At 38.9% G+C, this 23341-nt stretch overlaps 1 protein-coding gene across 1 annotated transcript in view; it reads right to left on the minus strand.

The window, feature by feature from the left end:
* Positions 1 to 4625: 4625 nt before the first annotated feature.
* LOC139744298 (ATP-dependent RNA helicase dhx29-like) overlaps positions 4626 to 23341 on the minus strand; it is a 36536-nt gene continuing 17820 nt past the window's right edge. The window contains 16 exon segments of the mRNA XM_071654745.1: positions 4626 to 4705; positions 5251 to 5347; positions 5654 to 5785; positions 6427 to 6593; positions 7132 to 7354; positions 9398 to 9488; positions 10447 to 10583; positions 11305 to 11529; positions 12897 to 13101; positions 13913 to 14086; positions 14930 to 15069; positions 16715 to 16804; positions 17478 to 17516; positions 18709 to 18855; positions 20045 to 20221; positions 21228 to 21371. Coding sequence (XP_071510846.1) covers positions 4650 to 4705; positions 5251 to 5347; positions 5654 to 5785; positions 6427 to 6593; positions 7132 to 7354; positions 9398 to 9488; positions 10447 to 10583; positions 11305 to 11529; positions 12897 to 13101; positions 13913 to 14086; positions 14930 to 15069; positions 16715 to 16804; positions 17478 to 17516; positions 18709 to 18855; positions 20045 to 20221; positions 21228 to 21371 — 2244 coding nt within the window. The 3' untranslated portion in view covers positions 4626 to 4649.

Genomic DNA, 23341 nt, shown 5'->3' on the forward strand with positions numbered 1-23341 from the left:
AATTTGAATTATGTGTTGGCGACTGTTAAAATGCTTCTATTCTGAAAAGCTGATGAAATTTCTACCGTTCAGCGAGCGTATATTGTTCAGTCGAACGTGAACATGATGTTAATCCTTCACCGTATAGACAGCTCAATGATTACCGGTAGGCCACCAGCCCTTTTTACGAGTCGGGAGATGTATTTGTCTATAAGCCTAGTACGTAGTTATCGCTTTGACGTACAATACTTTGATTACAATGTGTATCATGATGATGCGCGTCGTCTCAACTAAGGTTTTGAAGAGACAGGGCTAATTAAAGGTCTATTTATTTGTTTCATTTTGTGAGATAATGCGAAACGTCTTATCAAATTATTAAAGAGCATACGATTCTCAGATAAATCGAAAGCTTATTTAATGAAAATTGGTTTTGAAATGGCTGAGATATCATAAAACCATGAGGTCCTAATTATGAATGGTGGGACTCGCGTTTTATTCGGACCACTTTGTTTTACTTTGTTTTTTGATATTAGCCATTTCAAGTTTCATCAAATGAACTTTGAATTCCTCTCAGAATTGTTCCCCCTTAAATATTTTATATATGTGGTTTCTAACTACATTGTATCTCAAAAAAGATAAAATCTGAATCCCCCATCTCCACCAAAACTGTACCATCTCTTTAATTTGAGCAAAGGGTTTGAGGAAATATCTCATATCAGTGTTTGTCTGAGCGACGTCAAAAAGAAAATCATAAGCAAATTGAACAGCCATAATGAACGAGGGATGATTTGTGGTGTGAAGTGTAACGGCAGGCAATAAACTGATTGTGACAGATTTTTTACTTTTGCTTTTTAGCGCGAGTGCATTGAAAAATGTTAATGTCGTGTACACATGATTCCTCTCTCCCTGACTGGAATACTCTGCCACTTCAATCAAGCTTAAACTATATAAAAAGTACTTTATGAACGTATTTTTATGAAATTTAGAAATCTGTCTTTAATGCGTAACTTTCTCCTTTTCATTAAACCCTTCTTTATGTTCGCCTCATCTGCTGAAAATGAAGTTGAGGAAAACAGCACTCTCAAGATATTTGAGATTGAGTGCACTCCCTTTATAAAGAACACGGTTATAACGAAATTCCTGGTACAACGAAGTAAAAATTAGGGCAGCAACGTCATCTACTCTACGCATTTGTATTGTTTATTTGTTCGGTTATAACGAAATTTCGATTTAACAAAAGAAAATTACTGGTACCGAGGACTTCGTTATAACGGGAGTCCGCTGTATCTGGGGACAGGCAGTTTTCTTTCGTTATATCGAAATTTCGTTATGACCGAACAAATAAACAATAAAAATTCATAAAGTGGATAACGTTGCGACCCTAATTTCTACTTCGTCGTAACCGGAATTTCGTTATTACCGTGTTCATTACAACTGGAGTGCAATGTAATTGTCTACGCTGCTGTTATCAACACTGCATACAGTACATTCTCGGGTGTTCTCTTTTTGTATTACAAATTTGTAATTCTTTTTCTCCCCTCTCTCCCTCTCTCTCTCTCTCTCCCTCTCGTCCATGCTGATTTGTCTCACATGACAAGTACACAAGTTTAGGGCACGTTTAAATGGGAACATTTTGTATACAACGACTCGTCTTTATTTTCTTCATGAAAAGTCCTTACCACTCAAACTCTTGTGGGAGACAACGAGGCTTGTCTGACATAGTAGATCTAAACAGTTTCCTTTGTGATTGCACTTTGAAATTGATACACAAAGCAGGAACCAATACACTGCACGGTCATACAAAGTTGTGTGACTGTGGTTGATCACTGGACATAGCGAACATGATATGTACTCATTTACATCTCTGATACATCCTTGCACTCTATGAACAAATCAACAGTGGAATATCGACATTACGCTGACGTCAAATGAATGCTTACGAGAGGAGACCAATACCTCTGTAATAAAATGTAAATGACCCTGTAACTCTATATATTATCTCTTTGAGTTCATCAAAAAAGTAGCGATATATTTTTCATTACAGTTCAAATTCAAAACGAAGAGATAGTAAATTCATTTGCTTATGCTGAACCAATTTTCCAATGCTTAGCCCATTTGCCAAATCTCATTTTTAGCAATTTGCGATAAACACAGTCTTCAGCATTTTTTGTTTCGCTTGATTTTAACAATCAAGAAAATAAAGTAATTAAGGATTTATGCAATTCAGGGACTGAGCTTGGTGGGTCGGGTGGTCACACAGTGAAAATCTCCCTGGATTCTCGTCAAACACTGTAGAGTAAGCTATGGGACCGTGCAAAGATGTGCATATTGTGGTAACATGATACGCAGATTGAAAAATGTATGATTGACCATACGTTTTGTGTTTTTTTTTTGTTTGCCTACTAGTATGTCTGCGAAGTTGGTTCTTGTCAGTTGGCTGGACATAACTTGCAATAGGGCACTTTGGTGACAAGCAGGTTAAGGATTTAGATTACAGAAAATATTTCCAATACATTGTATTTGACACCTCATATGTAGGATCTCATTCATAATCATTCTGGAATATGTTCTTTTTATGAGTATGGGTAAGGTTCTGGTAACCATCATAACAAGAAAATAAGATGTAACATACTGTAATACATGGAGAATAATTTGCACTCAGGATTGAGTTGCGATGGATTGGGTTGCAACAGATAGTTGGAATGTCTGTATTTGAGTGACGCTGTAGTTGTAGGTTAGGCCTTAGTAAATTCGCGGCTACAGGAAAGTGTGGAGTTTGATAAGTAATACTTTATAAGTAACACAGGAGGAACTTAAGACATGAAACTCTTTAATCAACATTCTATTTTTCAGCCCAATTGCGCTATTTCACAATTTTTACTGTTTTTTTTTTTTTTTTGGGGGGGGGGATTGTGTAAATAGGATTTGGGTTGAATACATGTATAATACTCTTATTGTAACAAGCTTGTGACAAATGAAAAGATTAACATGAAAATTAAACCACAGTACACAGATTCTCTATAGCAAACAGTCACAAATGTTTGCCTACATGCAAGATAAAATTTGTGCTTGTCTTCATTTCAGTTTGCACATTTACTTCACTTCTGATGTGCCTTAAAAACCACTAGTGTATAATGTCCTTGAAGTATCATCAAATCGATGCGGTAAATTTGTCACACCGTCTTCTCTGTAACTGTGAAACTACACCTGCCCTCTCATTGAGAGTGACATGGTCTTATTTACTCAGGGCAGCCTCTTCAGTGTTGTCACTGCTCTATCAGAGGGCCCTGCCATTATTATTACCCTAGCGTTGACAGGTACCCATTTATACACCTGGGTTGAGAGGGACATGATGGGTTAAAACAATGGTTTAAAACATCTTGTCCAAGGACGTACCCCCTGGGCAGGAATCAAACTCGGGTCCTCCGACTGGGAGTCGAGAGTCTCATCCGTTATGCCACAGTATTCATGGGGAATACTGTGTGGGACGCATACAAAACTCTGCTGAAAGAACTAAATTCTTCCAGCTTGCATTCCAAGGGGGTGAAATCAACAATGGATTCTTTTTGTTTTCAAGTGAACTTGATGCTTTGTGACCTGTTCCCCTCATATGCATCTAATATCACTGACATAACACATTGCCACCTTTGCACTTGGATCTCTATCCTGTTTACCTTTGCAGTTGTCACTACACACTGTACTTGGTTTACCCTGCTCAGTAGACTTAACCAATTTGTGATGGATAAATACGAATACATATGTATCACATAATTCTTATATTATACCTTTTCTTTTTATTTACCAGCTTTGATCTATCATTGGAATAATCATATTGAAATCTTGGCATGAACTTTACATCACATTACATAACTAGATAGGGCATGATTACATTGCATATATATATATAATATGTGACAGTGCACCTCAAAACAAACAAAAATTCGCCAGACATGAATTTTTAGTTAAGACCATATTCTGAAAGAGCAGACTTTAAGCTTTAAAATGATGTATAACTCAAATCAAATGGACTCTCCTAACTTATCTAAATATTGGAAAGAAAGCACAAACTCAGGAAAAGTGTGAACTGAGAAAAGAGGCTCTGAAGTACAGTGTCTATTCAAGCGCTTAATCTTTACCAAACCGTGCTGTCTGTGCGATGAATGGGACAAAAAACAGGAAGTAAACCACCACAGTAACAACAATGAAGGGATTATCAGATTAAATTGAAATTAAGCATGCCTCATTAACACATTCTGTCCATAATTAATGCCAACTTTTAAAGCAGTGGTACTATTTTTTTCAAACGTTATTAGAGTTGAAAGTGAAGAGTGTGGACAAGGTTTTTCAGAAATGAAAAAGGGATTCGAAAGACGCACCTAATCACACTATTCTGCCAAAAATGTTCGAGATAAACTGCTTAAAAAACACACTTTCCTGCCCGTTTTATGATACCAAATTTTAGCATAATGTAAAAGAAGACCCGCTCTTTCAGAAAATATGAAAAAGTCAAGTTCGGCTAGGTTGACCCATTTCACTTATTTTCAGTCCTCACGCAAAATCAGTGCGTGCGACTTTATGTTCGTTTTGAGGTGCACGGTCACATATATATATTTATTGTAGCGATTCTTCCATGGCTCCATGAGATGCACACAAAGTTTCCAGCTCCTCTGTTATCTTGTCCTCTCTGCCTTCAGCAACTCCACGAGAGACATGATTGGCTTCTCGTCTGCAGCAAAGGAAATAATGACATTGTGTCTGCAGTAGGGTCTCATTTAAAACAATGAGTGGTGGAAGTGGCTACAGGCAATCATATATTACTTTGTGATCACTAGGTACAAGCTTTATGATATTCCCAAGCAAATGACTTATCAGTAATATCTACTACTACTACATCTTCTACTACTAAATTGTTACTATTTTTATTACCATTATCATTAATGTTATTATTATTATTATCATTATTATCATTATTATTATTATTATTATTATTATTATTATTATTATTATTATCATTATTATTATTATTATTATTATCATTATTATTATTATCATTATCATTATTATTATTATCATCATCATCATTATTATTATCATCATCTTCATCATCATCATTATTATTATTATAATTATAATAATGATCATTATCATTTTCATCACCATCATCAAGGTTGGTATCATCACATTAGCACTGAATCCCTCCTATCAAAAACCTCCCACTAAACTATATTTCCATTCCATTGTTGGCCCAAGGAGACTGTACAATGTACTCACCTTGAATTTGTAGAGATGGATTTGCAAGCTTCTTCTCTAGGAAGACGTTCAGTAAAAGCCTCAGCTCCTTGAAGATCACTGCTGTCTTGGCAGAAGCCTTTCAAAGCAGAAGAAAAGAAAATATTTATCTAAACATGTTCTCACATAAAGAGCTACCTAGCATCGTCATTCACAAACAAATTGAGGAAAAGGAAAAGGCTGTGTGTTTTACTGTTCATTATCTTTCTATGAAATTCATGCATAGAATAATAATACATATACTTGATCAAAAATCTATAAAGTAAACGTGTAATGTGGGTATCAACCTGGTTTTATCTCTTCTCACAGAGCAAAGAAATGATAACATATGTTTTACACTTGGATGACATGCCACTAGAACCAAGGTGTCACGAAATGCACATACCTGGAATGTGATCCAGTCATCTATGCTAATTAGCTGCTCCCTGTGGTGGACGGATATCTCTCCTCCAAACAGTAGAAGTGGGTATGGCGTCACCAGGCTGCTGTCACGGAGGGAGACCTTGGAAGTCTTCACCTGCCCACCGGAAAAAAAAAAAATATCATACAGCATATGAGATGGGAGTATGGTCAGGGTACTGTATAGGCAGAATATTTTGCGTGGTTATTATTTTCGTAAATTTAACGAGTCATGTGCATTCCGTGAATTCAAGACACACGAAAATATTGACTCTGACCCAGACATGAATGTGACGTGCACGCATACTTTTCTCCATTCAGTAGGGCCTTCTGTACTCCATGCTCGTGAATTTAACCAATTGCAAAATCATTTGTGAAAAATTAGACTTGCTACATGTACATTCCATATATGCGGCAAATGAAAATACAAAACACACGTGCAACATATCACGGAGAATGTCAGCAGAATCCTGTCTCAACAAATAAAAGACAATGGTTGTTTCCATGTCAATGCCTAAACAACAATTTCTGGTGAGTTCTTGCTGTGGTATTTGCAATCACTGCTACAATAATACAACATGTCTCTCTGCAATGCTGCACACTTGCACTGGTTCGACAGTCCAGACCAGTAAAAAAATGGTAAAAACTGGGTACCTTCTGATCCTACCAGGTTGGACCAGTACAAAAATTGGGTTAGTGTGCAGCCCTGCTCTCTGTGACATGGGACTTCGCAGGACTATATATGAGAGAGGAACTAACCTTCTCAGAGAAGACCAGCCAGCCATTGGTAGCCAGCCTGTGGTTGACTGACGAGGGGTGAGCTGTGACGGGACCCTTGGTTGTCTCAGCCCGGCAGACGACCTCAGAATCCTGCACTCTGTGAGGTGGAGGGTTGTACGTCGTCTTGGCAACATTGGGATACAGACCTACAAGGAACATCAAAGCATACTTACATATATGGCACACACCTCCCAAAATGTCCAATTTGACTGAAAAGCGACAAAATATTGTTTTCCACTTATTATTTTTTCAAACCCTTGTCTAATCATCCTCCTTGGGCATCTATTCTATTAATCATTATTTTGCACGCTGCAAGGTGGGGATGTTGATTTCTCTGACATAGAGACTCCACTCTCTGCACACAGGCAGATGATGATGCTTTACTTGTATGGCGTTTTCAATCATCAAACACATGATGCAAAACATGTAAGCTAGATGTATGCCCAGTCTGCATTTAATAAATATTCACATCCAGCACAACGATGCCATGCTGTATGATGAACTCATCTTCAGACTTTCAAGAAATTATTGCTGTTCGTCCAAACCTCTCAAATTCTCCCTACCTTTTTGCTTCCCCATCCTCAAACAATGATTACAAACATTCTTCCTCACAGGACTGAGTTTGGCCATGGAGGATCTTTCGTGGATTGGTTGGAAATTAATCTGATCATTGGACAGTCTCACCAGCTGTCAGGACGGCCTTCAGGAGGGCCATGTTTGGTTCGGTGAGGGGAAACAGCTCCTTGTAGCCGTGGGATGACTTCGTTTTACTGATCTCCAGTACCTCCATCCTGCTCTGCACAGACTGCTGACTGGACTGCGATGCTGCCGAACTCTTGCCCTTGTCGGTCGCGGAGGGCAGAAAGCCCACGGATTCCACCAAGCGGATGAGTTCCCGCTTTACGTCCTGCAACGGACAAGAAACAGAGAGGGAAGCTAGCACTCAACACACATTTTTCTATCCTCATACGAATTTGTCGTTAAAATCTGTTTCATTTTAAAATATTCCCACCGGAATGATCTATGTGCCTACACATTGTCATCTTGAATGTGGAAAAAAATCATGGGACTATGCATGATAAAAAAAAAAATCATGAAAAATTTGCCAAACTGTAAACATGTTTACCATGCAATCTTGTGTGTTGTGTCAGTAAAGGAGCACCATTGTACTGATTCTACAAATACACTTGTACAGTTTGTCAAGCACGGTAAATGTAATGTGCTGTGCATTCCTGCCTGGTATATGATGCTACAAGACGGTTCTACGGTTTGCCAGTAGGCTTGTATATCCAGGTAGTCTTGTGAGAAACCAGATTTTGATTTTTTTATCCCCATCTTTTAGACGACAAGTGTTTGATGTGTATGTTCACTCATCTGTAAAAATCACCAGGTTCAACTAGAATAGTAGCAGTAATACCATCCTGTTTAAAGGAGAAGTTTCCTCCCAAACGATGTGCAACATGTACAATCAGCAAGTGCAAATTTAAATGACAAGATATATACAGTAGGTAAATATCACAAATATGATTTTCTTTTCCTTACATTGAATAAATACATAACATAGCTACTCTAAAAGGCGTTTGGAATATTTGAAATCTAATATCTCAGAAACAAGGTGACAGAATGGGCCTTCCCAATATATAAACATTTGCAAAATTCATCCTCTTTTTTGTTGTTGTTGTATTGATCTGTTTGCAATTGTGACCTCATAAATGGTTGTAGGGTTCCCAACTAGACAGGAGAGGGCATGCAATAAATCAAAATTGTGAAAATCATATCTTTGAAATCATTGTCTGATTTTCCCCATTCATTTACTGAGTTTTTCACTTCTGTCGGGGAAACTAATTGTATACTGTACAAACTGAAATGTTCGCAGTGGTTTTATTTTTGCAAATTTCGCGAATCTCCTTTAAAATGCAGAAAATAACACTGTGAGAACATTAAAATGTGCAAAAAACAACAGCACAAAAAAAATATGATTTCTAAAAAAACTAGAAATGTCGCTACAGCGACTGGTTATACCCCCGCCAAACAACATTTCATAAGCTTTGGTCAAAAAACTGAGGAAGTAGTTAAATCCGCAAGATCTTTCCTTGATCTTCTGCCATTAATATGCCGTTACCATGGCAACGTACTTTCGGGTACTGTCGAAAAATGCGTCTTGCACATCTACAACCAAAGGCACACATCTGTACCAAATTTCATGGAAATTGGGCAAAAACTGAGGAAGTAGTTCGCAACACAAAATTTTCCATCATTTTGGCTCATAATATGTGAGCTGTTACCATGGCAACATACTTTTTGTCACTGTCAAGAAATGTGTCATGCTGACCTATATCCTAAGACAAACATTCAATATGAATTCCATGAGAATTGGAAGAACACTGATGAAGCAGTTTTGCCATGAAGCATTTTGCCCTATATTTTACCAATAACATGCCGTTACCATGGCAACGCACTTTTTGCCACTGCGGAAATATGTGTCTTGCACATTAACATATTCAGATGAACATCTGTACCTAATTTCATAAAAATTGATCAAAAACTGTGGGAGGAGTTCGCGACGCAAGATTTTTACCCATTTTTGCCCATAACATGCCGTTACCATGGCAACGTACTTTTGGGTACTGTCAAAAAATACGTCTTGCACATCTACAACCCAAGGCACACATCTGTGCCAAGTTTTATGGGAATCGGTTGAAAACTGAGGAAGTAGTTCGCGACGCAAGATTTGCAACTGACCGACCGCCCGACCGACCGCCCGACCGCCCGACCGCCTGACTCCTATATATTGACCGCTAATTCCTATATACCCCCTTCAAACTTCGTTTGGCGGGGGTATAATAAAATGTCAGACAAGTAGCAATCCATGAGAATATCTGTATGCAAAAATTGCATCTCATACAGTATTACATGTACACATGCAGCTTGAAAGGGCAAGCTGTCTTACCTGAATATTGAACAGAGCTGTCCTACTCAAGAAGTTCACACGACAGAAGGTAGCCTCTTCCTTTCTGCCCTTCCCCCGAGCCTCCTTCCACCTGAGCAACAACCACAATCGCAGACAATAAGCAAGTTAATAAGACATTACTTTTGGGGAATGTGTCTGCCATGCTAATTTTCAATCACTTTGCACTGTTGTTGCAGTTGTTGTTGTTTTTTGTTTGCTGCAATTTTTCTTTTTTATACAATATATAACATATTTACAAATAATTGTATCAGTACTGTCTACATTTCAGAGTAATTCCTGTGACTCTTGTACTGCAGCATTAAAGATGCTAAGTCAAGACAGAAGTTTGAGGGAAGAAATTGTGATTATTTTGCAAGTTTGTGTTTACATACACAATAAAAAAAAATAAAAACAGCTGAAGAAAAGAATGTCAGCAATTAAGATAACAGAACGTAGTTTTGAATATCAAATTTGAAATATCATCATGACAAATAATAAACAATCATGTGTGGCTTATGCAAGTGTAATGGGACAGTGAGGTCAATGTCCCATCTACCTGACCAAACCAGGAACCAAGATTATCATATCTCAACTCCTCTTCGCTCTATGGTGCAGTTTAAACAGCTATCCACATCTTTAGAATAGCTGCTCTGAAATCGGCACCAATACAAAATGGAAGAGAAAGGCATATCAATTCATTTATTGGTTCGTGCAACGTTTCCATCACAAACAGCAGTAGAAAATGCATTTTTCCGTCTTGGTTGTTTTGGGGTATAAGTCACATCATGCTCGGCTAAATGAAGAATTGATGTATTTAATGTCTAAAATTTTATATTGAGAGTAACTAGAACTGTGTTGAACTCAAATTTCACACTAAATTTCATGCTCACTATTCAAATCGCACATCGATGGTTCTCCAAATAAACAGCCACAGTAACTAGCAACTGAATAGTAACCAGTGAACTGGTACCAACTCATAACAAGAAGCTTATCAAATTGATTTTTTGAGCCATTTGGCCCTGGGAGCTCAACCACTGGTCAATTCTCACCCAGCAAAGGCCTTGTAGATGGTGATGTGGTCCGAGTTGCCAACAGCCATGGCTCGCTTGGCTGCGTCAGCCTGGCTGCGTTTCTCGAGTGGGACGAGGAATGGCGGTTTGTCCGTCATGGCGGCTGCTATCACTGCCTGCAAGTCACAGAACAATTGCAAATCAAACATATGGCTTTGATCCCATGTGACAAATCATGTGGTATGGCAATCTCTGTGTACGTCATTACTACTAACGGGGCACTTTGATTTATAAATCAGAATAATGGTTGAAAAATGACTCCAACGCACACAACTCTAGGTTTACTGTTGCACAGTAGTTACAGTAGGACTTTCCTTGTTAAAAAAAATCACAAAAACTTTTTTTTTAAAATTCTGCATCTCATCACACAAAAATAAAATAAAACTGAAACAAGATAATTTTGATGAATCATTTAGGATTTTGTTAGAAGTTTCCTCTGAAAATGGACACAATAAATGTAGTCATATGCTATTACAATCAAGGCTATTCCATGATCTTCGTAAGCCTACGACAAAATTATTCAGTTTATTGACATCTCCAGGCTTATTGCACTCGATTGAAGAAACACCCAAACAAAAGTACATCCAAATAATTGAAATATTGAATAGAATAAGAACAGGAATGAAAGCGAGTGAGGTAGTGCTATCTCTGGCCTGGCAAATCATATCAAACATTCCATGATTAGAATCTTTATGAGAGGAAGAATTAACCCGTCGAGGCGAGTCCTGAGTATACTGGGGCAAGTGTCTATGGGAAATGCATGTTGTAGCAAAATCAGCCCATCCTTAATGGGTTAAAGAAGAATGTGTGTACTAGATAAAGAGTTTTTCCACACACCACTGGCTCCAGGCAGTCAAAGATGGCTGCAAAGAGGAGCATCTTGCCGATACGGACGTTGACGGGCAGGGCCGCCAGGTGTTGACCCAGGGCGGTGAGGGTGGGGCTCTGGGCGAGACACGCCCCAACCTCCCTGAGGAGCGCCATCGATGCCCGTACGGCCTGAGGCAGGGGAGGGTCCAAGGCATCCTTGAGGAAGTCCTCCGGGTCACCAAGGGAACATTTCTTGGTGAAGATGATGGGATGGAAATACCATAATACACAAGGGAGATTTTACAACACATCTCACCTCAATAGTGAGTTCTTACAGATACACGATAAACAAGTGGAAAATTAAATCTCTCTCAATCACAAAGGCAAATGCAGTTTATTGTCATAGTGCAACATTTTGCAGAATATATTGTCATGCGCATGGCAGATTGTCGTTAACACACTTCCCTGTGCATGGCAGATTGTCGTTACAGCGCTTCCCTGTGTATGGCAGATTGTCGTTAGGGTGTGGGAGTGCACATAGGGTTAACAACATTCTGCCATGTGCAGGGAAGCAGCTTAACAATCTGCCATGTGTAGGGAAGCGTGTTAACGACAATCTGCCATGCGCACGACAATATATACTATCATTGCTTGTCAGCATATAAAAAATTTAATAAAAATATTTCTGGGATTACTGCTTGAAATGCATAATTTTGCCTCCCTATAGTATCCCAAGACAATTACTTTCATTGATGAAATCTAGTCAGTACTTCAGACTGTGGTAATACGCACATGTTTAAAGGGAACGTAAACCCAAAGGGCAATGTGGATTGAGTGAAAGCAGTAACATTAGTAGAACACATCAGTGAAAGTTTGAGGAAAATCAGGCAATCGATGCAAAAGTTATGAATTTTTAAAGTTTTGGTGTTGGAACTGTTGGGTGAGGAGAATACTAGAGGTTATGACGTATGAGAGGACTACAACATGAAGAAAATATAAAGGGAATTCAATAGAAATTCATTTTTCATGAAAATTACACATTCCATCAACTTGATACTGACATATGTTAGGGGTAGCACTTATTCCCCCCGTTTTCTGAAAGTGGGTAGTCAAGTACTCTTTCATTTTGCTATAAAAGTGATTTTTTTTGTGGAATTCCTTTTATATTTTCTTTATATTGTTGTCCACTCATACGTCATAACCTCTAGTAGTCTGCTCACCCAGCGGTTCCAGCACCAAAACTTTAACAATTCATAACTTCTGCATCGATTGTCCGATTTTCCTCAAACTTTCACTGATGTGTTCTATTAATGTTAATGCTTTTACTCAATCCACATTGCTCTTTGGGTTTGCATTCCCTTTAAAGTTTCAATGTCGTAAGAGCTTATTCAAAACTAATCACTGACTAGATAAACATGGATTGATAGAAAGTGATTGCAAACAAGTCATTTCATTCTCCTATGAGTAAAACAATCCGTGATATTCTCCTGCGGAAGAGGATTTCCACGCAAATGAATTGCAAATGATACCAAACAATACATTGTGATATTTTGGCATGACATCAACGAATAAAGTCTTCATAATCTAAACATGTGAAATCTGTCTGAGCGTTTTCTCACCATGATGTGTAGGCAGAGTTCCTCCAGTGCTACTCGCTGAATCTCTGGCTGTGTGAAGGCTCGCATGGCGCTGTAGCGATGCTTGGTGTACAGACGAAAGCAGAAGCCCGCCCTCACTCTACCGGCTCGGCCCTGGCGCTGCTTGGCACTCGCCTTGCTCACAAATGTCTCCTCCAATGAGCTCATCTGGCTACGTTCGTTGTACCTGCCAGTGTCGATAAAAATGTGCAAAGTGTCCTATCAACTGTAAACATGTTCTGTTTTACGATCAATTCTAGGTTTTATGCTACAATATGTAAGTGATTATTACATGCAGTGACAAAAAATATTAATGCAATAATCTAGCACAGGAAAACATGAACTGATGTCCAGCTAAATACAGGTGTTTCACACAGTATTCACAGATGTTCAAATCACTGCTTTGAAGCATTATATTGTTCCTGTCTTTCTCAGCACTTGATATTCATTAATATTTCTGAAGGACACCTGAAGAAAAAAAAGAAAAGAAATTTTAGCATCGTATGGTCAAACACATTTTACAGGGATCGTACAGTTTTGGTTGAGACCTAATGTCAGGTTTCTAACATTTTTGTGTGAAATAATAACCTCTTGTGAAATATGAAAGAGCATGTTATTCTATGAGGAATTCAACGTTTATTTGATGAAAATTGGTTTTCAAATGGCTGAGATATCCAAAAAGAGCGATTCTAATAAAGTGTGGGACCCACACTTTATTACGATCGCTTTGTTATACTTTGTTTTTGGATGTTTCAGTCATTCCAAACCTGATTTTCATCAAATAAACTTTGAATTCCTCTTAAAGTGGTATGCTCTGTACTATATCATAAGTGTTTTCTTGGTATCTCGCAAAGAGTTAAAAGCCCAATTCTCATCTCCACCAATACTGTACCTTCCCTTTTACGTTATCCCTGAACAGAATCAATGAACTTGTGCACCTTTGACGCTTAAATTGATATACTTTGGGGAAAAAGAAACATGGAACGAAGTTTATGGACCTATTTTCCTTGACTCTGCCCGTGTCTATGACAAAGACCACATCTGGGATGGTGATGCCCGTCTCAGCGATGTTGGTTGCTATGACGATCTTCCTCACGCCTGGAGGAGGCACGTTGAAGGCTGCACTCTGGTTCTCCGAGGATAGGTCGGAGTGGAGAGCAAGAACGAGGTACCTGGTGGAAATAGGAAAGTGTAGTTTTGATCCCAAGTACAAGAGGTTTTAATCAAATAATGCACAGGTGAAATTGTGGTAGTGGAGATGCAGCGCACTACAAATGGGTATTTGCTATGGTGCAAAGATGCACGGGACTTAGCTGAGTGCAAGTCGCAGGACATTGTGAATATCTGAGAGTAAGCTGCATCTCCACCAACATTACAAACTTAAATCTGCGCACTGTTTCATAAAATGGGTTTTTGAACTATGATATGAGCTGGTAAAACTTTGTATTGCCATACAATGAAACCTCTCTTCGATTGGTTGTGCAGATGACCCAGTGAACCACAGCATTTGTTTGGGTTCATGCAGTGTGCACCTCACAGTTGCACACGGCTATCAGTAAAATCTGCCACAAGATAACAGGCAGTGCAGCTTTGATTTTTTGCTGCCCACTTTTTGCACTCCCATTTATCAGCCAAAAATTAAAGAGCGTGCATGTTTAATACTCATTTCAGTGCTTCTGATTATCTACATTAAGAATTTACTTTATTATCAAAGTTGTGTACGTTTGGGTACAGCCACAGCTTAATGTAGTATATGGAGTTTGTTCTTGCTCGCTCAATGAAGGATTGCAGCTGTGATAATATCATCTTCCTGACCAGTGCATCCTTAGAAAGAGTGCTTTACTTATAACATCTTGATTGACCCATGTCTACAGCGTGATATGGCACTTGGCAATACCAGCATCTAGAATTACCAAGGGTGTTCCAGAAAAAGAAGTGTTCACTCTGCAAAGGCAACCCCGAGTAAACCATACTTGTGATTACCATAGATTACAACTTTAAAGTTTGTTAGATACCTGTCCGGCCTGGAGAACATGGGATCGGACTGGAGCAGCTCATACAGCTCCTGTATATGGGCCAAGCCTGGCATGAATATTAACACAGCTCCCTCTACTGACTGGAATGTGGGCACATTCTCCAAGTACTTCAAGAGATCCTGAGTGATAAACAAAGAAAGAGTGATCAGGAGCTTGCCCTTCAAGTGCTCTTACTACTTTGCCAAGCTGCATATTTCAAGAGTGGGTAAGCACCATGTCGAAGTGGGTGCATTCTGTCAAAATGTCGCAGTAAGCCATCAACTGTTGCAGTAAGCTGTACAGACCAAGGTCATGATGAAATCAGCATTGGTTTTTTCTCCCTCTCCACGCACATTAGCATCAGACCAGATTACTGCTTGGTACCACAACATGTACCAGTATTTTGCATTGCATTCTCTTTTGTTTAGTTCTATCTATAACATCCAAAAGTTATATGACTGCTGCATGACGAGAATGGCATAGAATAACAGGACAGTTAATTCTTTAAATTATCGATACCTTCTAATATCCCAGGCATATTGAATTCCATTTTGATGGCATTGATACTAAACATAAATCAAAGAATGACATAGAGGCAACAACATTTGACCATGTTAGTATTGTAAACTTGTAAGCACTGCCCCTATGTAAAAGTTTTGCCCACTGAGAGTTTATAGGACAACGACATTAATACTGACATTGTTTGTTTGCATTTTAGCCACTCCACAGCTGTAGAAAATTGCTAGCCAGTTTGATTGATTTCTGTGTGAGCCTATGCATGTGGCCAGCAAGTGATATGAGGTTGTATATTTCTTGTGGCAGTAGTGAGTATGCCATATATTTGTGGGGTTTTTATTTACATGAATTTCGCATAGTGGTGCTACACACAAATTTGACAACACGCAAAAATATTAACACTGATCCCGATTTGGCACACACCTGAACATTTACCGGCACACAGTACACAGTACATGAAAAATGTATGTGATGATACATTTTACACGTAGTAGGTCTATATGTCTTGGCCCCTTCTGAGCATTGGATGTGCACATTTTGGGACTTCTCCGTCCTTTGCTGTACCACATGATAGCAAATCTAACCATCCATGAAATTGTAAGAAAGTTCTGTTTCCCCCCCCCCCAAAAAAAAAAAAAATAAATAAATTACAATCGCTAACCTATATGGCGCATACAGTATGAATTATTGTTCAGTTTAAATAACAAATATTGACCGCCGTATTATTCAAATCATAGTGCAAATCCTTGAAACACTTTGACCATCTGATTTATCTCAGGTCACAGCATGCCACTTACAAACAACTTGGGTAAAAGATTTGTGCTATGGTACAAATACAGGTGTTTCTTGCACATGAAAACTAACAAAAATCAATCATCAATTAGAACACAAAAGCTGCTCATCTCGTCCATGGAGGAAAAATTGAGTTTTTTTTTTCACTATAATTGCTCTCTTCTGGCAACACACAGTATACGCCATATATTCAGTGAGTCTAAATTTTCACAAATTGGGACTTCCCGACAATTTTGCAAGTGGTTCAATTTGTGATCGTGGAGTAGGCCTACTGTACTGAACAGAGAAATGTATATGTGTGCGTCACATTCATATTGGAACCAGAGACATTATTTTCGTGTACCTTTAATTTCACAAATACAACGAGCACCTGACTCCCAAAATTCGGAAAATAAAAACCTCGCGAAATATTTGGCACATACAGTACTCGACAAACAGAATGAGCTAAAGTAAACAATGGTAATGTGCTGCACTCACCAAGATAAGGTCCATATTGATGATGTCTGGATTTAGTCTGGTTATCACCTGCCGTGTGCGTTTGCTGTATGTGTCAGGATCTATACCACTCTGGAGTTACGGTAAACAATGGTAAACATGAATAAATCCACATTTTACCCAAAACAAAAGCGGGCTTGTACACATGGTCTTGGAGCATACAACCAGCATTGAGTTGACATTCCTCTCACCACATAGCCCACATTTTTGTTCTTTTTTTTTTTTTTAAGCATCTTCAGCCACAATAAATATGAACACAGTCTGCATTTCATATCCGTGTATTGTGTAGCTACCGATCTCATTTGGTATTCGTTTTCCATCAGTACAGGACAGGATGACTGGATAGCCCATATTCAGCTGTACTATCATAGCGCTGCTGGTCTTCCATGGGGTCCAGATATACATACTTGGGGTGGACCACATCACCGGTTTATGCACCCTGCTCCTTTGTGATGAATCAATGAAGCGGGATCTTTTACATGCTTGGGTTGTGACTCTCTCACACAGGGAACCTCCATGTTTAATGTCCTGTCTTAGGAAAAGAGTGCTTTGCCTCTACATACAACATCGCTCAAAAAGACTCACTAGGATTAAAACCCAAGCCTGCACACAAGCCATTTGATTGAAAGGCAGATACACTACCAGCTGAGACTTCCTCTGATCATATCACAAAAGTGTTGAATAGAATCTACATTTATTGTACAACGGAACAATTTTTTTTTTGGCCAAAATTTGTTTTGCTTACCTCATCCATATTATTCACATCATTGGTCTCCCAAGCCAGCTACATGTGGAAAACATTAAAATAAAGGTATGAAAAAAAAATCCATTGTAACATATTGGCAAATACCAAGAGACAAAATATTCGAACTTCAAGAGGAACATCTTGGTAAGCTGTTATGATGATTTTATTGAGCAATACCAAAGAATTTAGTGCCTACCTTATTTGACCAGAAAGTTACAGGCAGAAACCCACTTTAAAGAAAGGATAGACTGCCTCACATTCTAATCTTTGTTGCCATCTTTGTAGAAGTGCTATGGATGTCTAATTTGGAATGGCAGTTCAAATGTCAATTGCATGGCAAACTACAATCTATGCTGCTAAATTGCATTGCAAAGCCAGATAATGACACCTAATAAGGCTATTACATTGCCTGTAATGTCTCATACAATGTGTATTCATATAAAAACCAAAGCATAAGCCAGATCATTGCTACATAGTTGTAGCAATGGCTTGCAAATTCCTCTGCACCACAGACTTTTCAAAACATGGATTAATCATTGAAATAGAAGAGCAGTTGAAAACAGCAGAGCAGAAAATGGTAATCTATATGTATTACAATGCTGTATGAACAGCTTTTGTTAATTTGGTGAAAAATAATACACATTCAACTTGACTTTCGGATATGCGCTTAGTTCATGTACACATACATGAATATTTATAACATAGTTTTCACAAGGACCCATACAGCTTTTCAAATACTTCAATCACAAGTCAATTTCAAAAGAAGGCTTGCAATGACCTTTATCTGCACATGCTCAAATCATTACTGTGAACCAGCTCATTCTCCCCCCACTCCCCCAAAAAAGTCAAAACAAAACAGAAGTCAGTATATTGATTTGTTTGTCACATACGTTAATACATTAGCTGTATTTATATAGATACACCAGGACCCTATTTCATAAAAAGTTGATATGATAGCAACTTTTGCTGGAATGGCAATTGTCATGGTCACGACGAGAATCCAGCTCCCTAACTGGCTGTTGCTATGGGAAGTTGCCATTCCAGCAAGAGATGCTATCCTAACATCTTTAATGAAATGGGGCCCAGATGGCTTCTCTTTCCTGATCTCCATTAATTTCAATCAACTTCCATTGCATAGGCATAGAAAACATGGATGTCATCTCAAAGCGATTCATGTGTTTTAAAACAGTCATACACAATTCAGTCCAATCTGCCATGCTATGACACGCACCTTGACCTGTTTGGATTCACCCCCCTTTGTTGTCACAGCGACCGTAGCACTGTCCTCCGACGCCAGCGATTCATACCTCAGGGCGTAGGGCGAGTCGCTCTCGAGAATGTACTTGGTTTGCTCCACTACATCTTCCAGATGATACACCTGAAACCGAGGATCAAAGATGGAGGATGCGTGTCAGCTATGGGATGATGATTAAGGAGCAATTTCCTATGACTGCTGGATAGAATTATCATCTTGTTGCAAGGCAAGGCTATAGAGTACCTAAGTGGTAATGTTGCAGTCTTTTGCTAAAGCTTGGGTTGGAAGCAGATGTGCACATACCGGTAAGCACTCGGGTCTGGTGAGGTTGTTTGAACCAGTTTCCATGGCAATGAATGGTTATGACATCACACTTTGGTACTCTATTGTTCTGTCAGAATTTGTTTCATGTTTTCAAAGTCTAGTTTAACATTGTAGCTGTCCCACACACATGCATATCAACAGTTTGTACAAGAGAAACATAAAGATTACAGAACCATTGTCGATCTACATTCTTTGATTGCCAACCAATCAATTTACACACACACAGTAAAATATCCTAGTGATTTAAATGATGTGCGGAGAATGAATAAATTTAATCACAACAAAACCTGCACAAGTATGGCATTCTATCTTTAGTTCCTTGGTTGATAACTGACAAATGATATATGTACACACACAGTAAAATCAGATAGTTTTTGCTTGATTGTAGACAAGTGGTCAAGGTGACTGCTATTAATCCTTTCTATGCCAAGGACTTTGAGTGGTGTGTACAAAACTATGGGGGTTTTCTGTACCAATCAGCACTTGATAGCACTCAGAGGGTTAAAGGGACTGTACAGTACTGGTTGAGGTGAGGATTCAGACTGTAACGTTTTGCGAGATTTTCAGAAACCACTCTATGAAATGTTAAAGAGCGTACAATTTTAAGGGGAATCAAAAGTCTATTTGATGAAAATCGGTTTTCAAATAACTGAGATGTCAATAAAACAGGGTAAAACAAAGAGATCCTAATAAAAGTCGTGGCCTGTCAATGTTATTACGATTGCTTTGTTTTGGATATCTTGGCCATTTCAAAACAAACTTTCATCAAATAAATGTTGAATTCCTCTTAGAATTACACGCTGTTTCATATCTCATGAGAGGTTTGTCATTATCTCATCTAAGAAAGTTAGAAACCTGTAGCCATGTCTCAGATGAAACTATACCATCCCTTTAACCCTTTCTATGCCAGGGACTTTGGACAGTGTGTACAACACTATGGGGGTTTTCTGTGCCAATCAGCACACAAAGGACACAGAGGGCTAAGTACCTGGACGGGGAAGGTCCTGCCTGGGATGGAGACGATGGGGCAGTGGTAGAAGTAGGCGGACAGCTTCTCACTGTCAAGGGTGGCACTCATGAGCACCATCTTCAGGTCGGACCGCTCCCTGACCAGCTTCCGCATGATGACCATGAGGAAGTCGGACTGGACGCTGCGCTCGTGCACCTGCCAAGGAGTTGTGAAGTGGTGTTATTACATGAGAAATTTGAGATGAGAATCCTGTATAATATTTTTCTGTTATTTCTCCATCTCTTTGGAACATTCTCCCTCTCTATATTCGTAATGCTAAAAGTGTTGATAAGTTTAAATCATTGCTGAAAACTTATCTATTTACTCAATCCTAATTTTTGTTGTTGTTGTTATATCAGATGTACATAATGCTGTATTTTACTTCAATATTTTTTTTCTGGATTAATACGCTTAGAAACATCAGTATTAAGTGATATATACATGTTATTCATTATCATTATCATTACAAGCACGGCGTTTTTGTTTTGTTATGTTTTTTTACATCATTTTTCCTGTGGCAGCTGCTGATGTGAATGCAGTATGCTACTTTAGCTTTACCTGTCACTTTCAAGTCTGCAGATGGCACCAGTATGGTGCTACTATCACAGATACAATCTTATGGGAATTCAACAAGGTATTATTCAACATTTCTGTTTACAATGTTGCAATGGGAATACTTTCATACAGTTCAAATACACTGTACCTTATTGCTTCTGTTCCTGCTAAAGCTGACACTACTCCTACAATACTAAAGCTATCTGTAATGTGAAATCTCTTTCCACTACTACTACTACTACTGCTACTACTATTACTGCTCTTACTGTCACTACTACCACTAATACTAATTATATTGTTAGTAGGCAAAGTACTACTACAGCTACTACCTACTACTACTACAACTACCACTTCTACTACTATTATTAATATACTACAATGATGCCACTACAACTACTTCTACTATTGATATTCCTCCTCCTACTACTTCTACTATTTCTACTACAGCCACCACTGTAATTGTTCACATGCTATTAATTGATTCTCATCACTTTAAGCTATTGAAATTGTCTGGGATACAAATGACAATAAACACCATTTTCATGATTGATCTGATCACAGCTTGTTGATATTGCATCAACTACAGCCAATATACATTTTAAAGTACCTCATCAATGACGATATGTGAGACATCTTTCAGGGCGGGGTCCAGCTGCAGCTTGCGTAGCAGAACCCCGGTGGTGCAATAGAGCAGCCTCGTGGTGCGCGTCTGCCTCGACTCTAGCCTGATCTGGTAGCCACAGAGGGTGTCCTGCAGTCATGTGATCACAGGAATACCTTGCGATCACCGTTCATAAAGTGACTTTGGTTCTATGAAACTGGTTTGTTTCTTTGAGTTTGGATTTGGTTTATGTGGCCCCCTACGGAAGCAATTAACTGTTCATAAAGCAAGCGAACACAGGACGGATAGCTTTCAGTGCCATATTACGAAAAAGGTACTATTAAGATTAAGTGTCTTGCCTTGGGGCACGATTGCTTCTTCCTGGGACTTAAAGCAGGAACCTCAAGATTCACATGTGGGAAGGGGAAGTTTATATTAGCCTGGTTCGCTTACATTAGTGGGTGATTTCAGTGTTCTGGGGGGAAATCGTCCCAGTCCCAGTTATCATTTTACCTGTTGGTTATCATTTGGTGGAATTAACCTGGTCATAATGTTCCTGGTTGCAATCTAGCAATGTGGTTATTGAGGATGTTGGATGGGGGAGGGGCTGGGGGGGGGGGTCTGGTGGGAGGAACTTGGAAGAGATGGTGACAGTTCTTCACACAGTATAATCAAAGATCTACATAAGATGCAGTTATGTGATGTGAAACAAATACTGGTGTAGCCCATCTGAATTACTGTAAACAAATAGAAGGCTTGCAGACATTACAAACTTGACGACACTACATTTGAGTGTTACTTTGTGTCAGTTTTTTTCAGACGACTTCAACACATTGCTCAATGTTCATTGACACTTTGCACATGGTGGTTGAAAGATAGAGACATATAAACTTTAGTTAATAGAGGACTAAGTAAAATGGTGGATTTTCTGGTGTGCAGGGTATCAGGTTGTCTGTGTAGGGCAAATGTGTGGCGCTCCAACAAAATGAGTCATAAGTCGCACGGGGAGTTTTCCCGTAATGAGCCGAAAATGAAGGGGAAGCACTGCTCGGGTCGAAATTTTTTTATGACGGATTTTGATTCTTTGATGTTTTATCTGTTTGTACAGAAAATTTCAGCGTGTAAAAATGAGTACAAGTGTTCCAAATCACAGTTTTTCTGAGACAATTTTTTTCGGTTACATTTTTTTTCGAACGCTCGCCTTTGCGTTGCGTTTCGCACCTATTGTTCTTGCCCGATCGAGACTCCGCCTCCGTTGCCAGGGTGTATGCTAATGAGGCATTGCTCTTAACCCCATTAAAGACAAAACAAAGCATGGTGCGCGCGGCGGCGTCGGCGGCCAAGCGGCGAGGGCTTTAGTATTACGCAATAATAGTGAGCTGACCAAGGCTATCGATTGCATGACCAGCGAGTTTCGTTTGATACATGCACTCCATTTCATGAAGTGGTGATTGATGTGACGCACAAATAGCGCTGAAAACTTAATTTCAACGATCACGCAAAATTTATGATACTTTATCTATGAGCTAATACAATTATTATCACATATCGAACTTGAAACCTCTTTATGCGTGTGTGTACTCTTATAACGGTTATTAATTGGCATCATTAATGAATTCATTCAAATAATCATAACTTTCGTTCCCTGGTATGTGACTTGCTGTTTTAAGTTCATCTCTGGAGATATAGTAAGGTCTAAGTTGTCAATCATTCTCGTTTTTATAAAGTCGACAATGCATGTGATAATTCGCCAAATGTATGTAATGCGTACTATTATTTCCCTGGTTAATAAAACTTATTGCCCTATTTCTTATGATGGTTTGGGCCGTGACGGCATGGAGAGAAATCGGAAGACAAACATTATTAATGCCCAAATAGCTCGTGTTCCCTTTGGATGATATTCTCACCCTTGTCATCTGTGTATTTATTAGAAGTAGGACCTATTTGAGAAAGGGACAGAAAGCTGTGTCGCTACTCAAAAGTGTGCTTCTTCATTTTGTTTTGTTTTTTAATCAGAATGTTTGTATTGATAGCTGTTTGTCGTGTATTGCGTGTAGCTTACATGTGAGAGGTCAAGTCTGCAAAGAATTTGGCTAACAGCTTTGCGAAGTAGCAGCGCT

The sequence above is a fragment of the Diadema antillarum genome, unplaced genomic scaffold (genome assembly GCF_040938485.1).
Source record: "Diadema antillarum isolate AM-2024a unplaced genomic scaffold, OU_Dant_1.0 seq00001155_RagTag, whole genome shotgun sequence".
NCBI lineage: Eukaryota > Metazoa > Echinodermata > Echinoidea > Diadematoida > Diadematidae > Diadema > Diadema antillarum.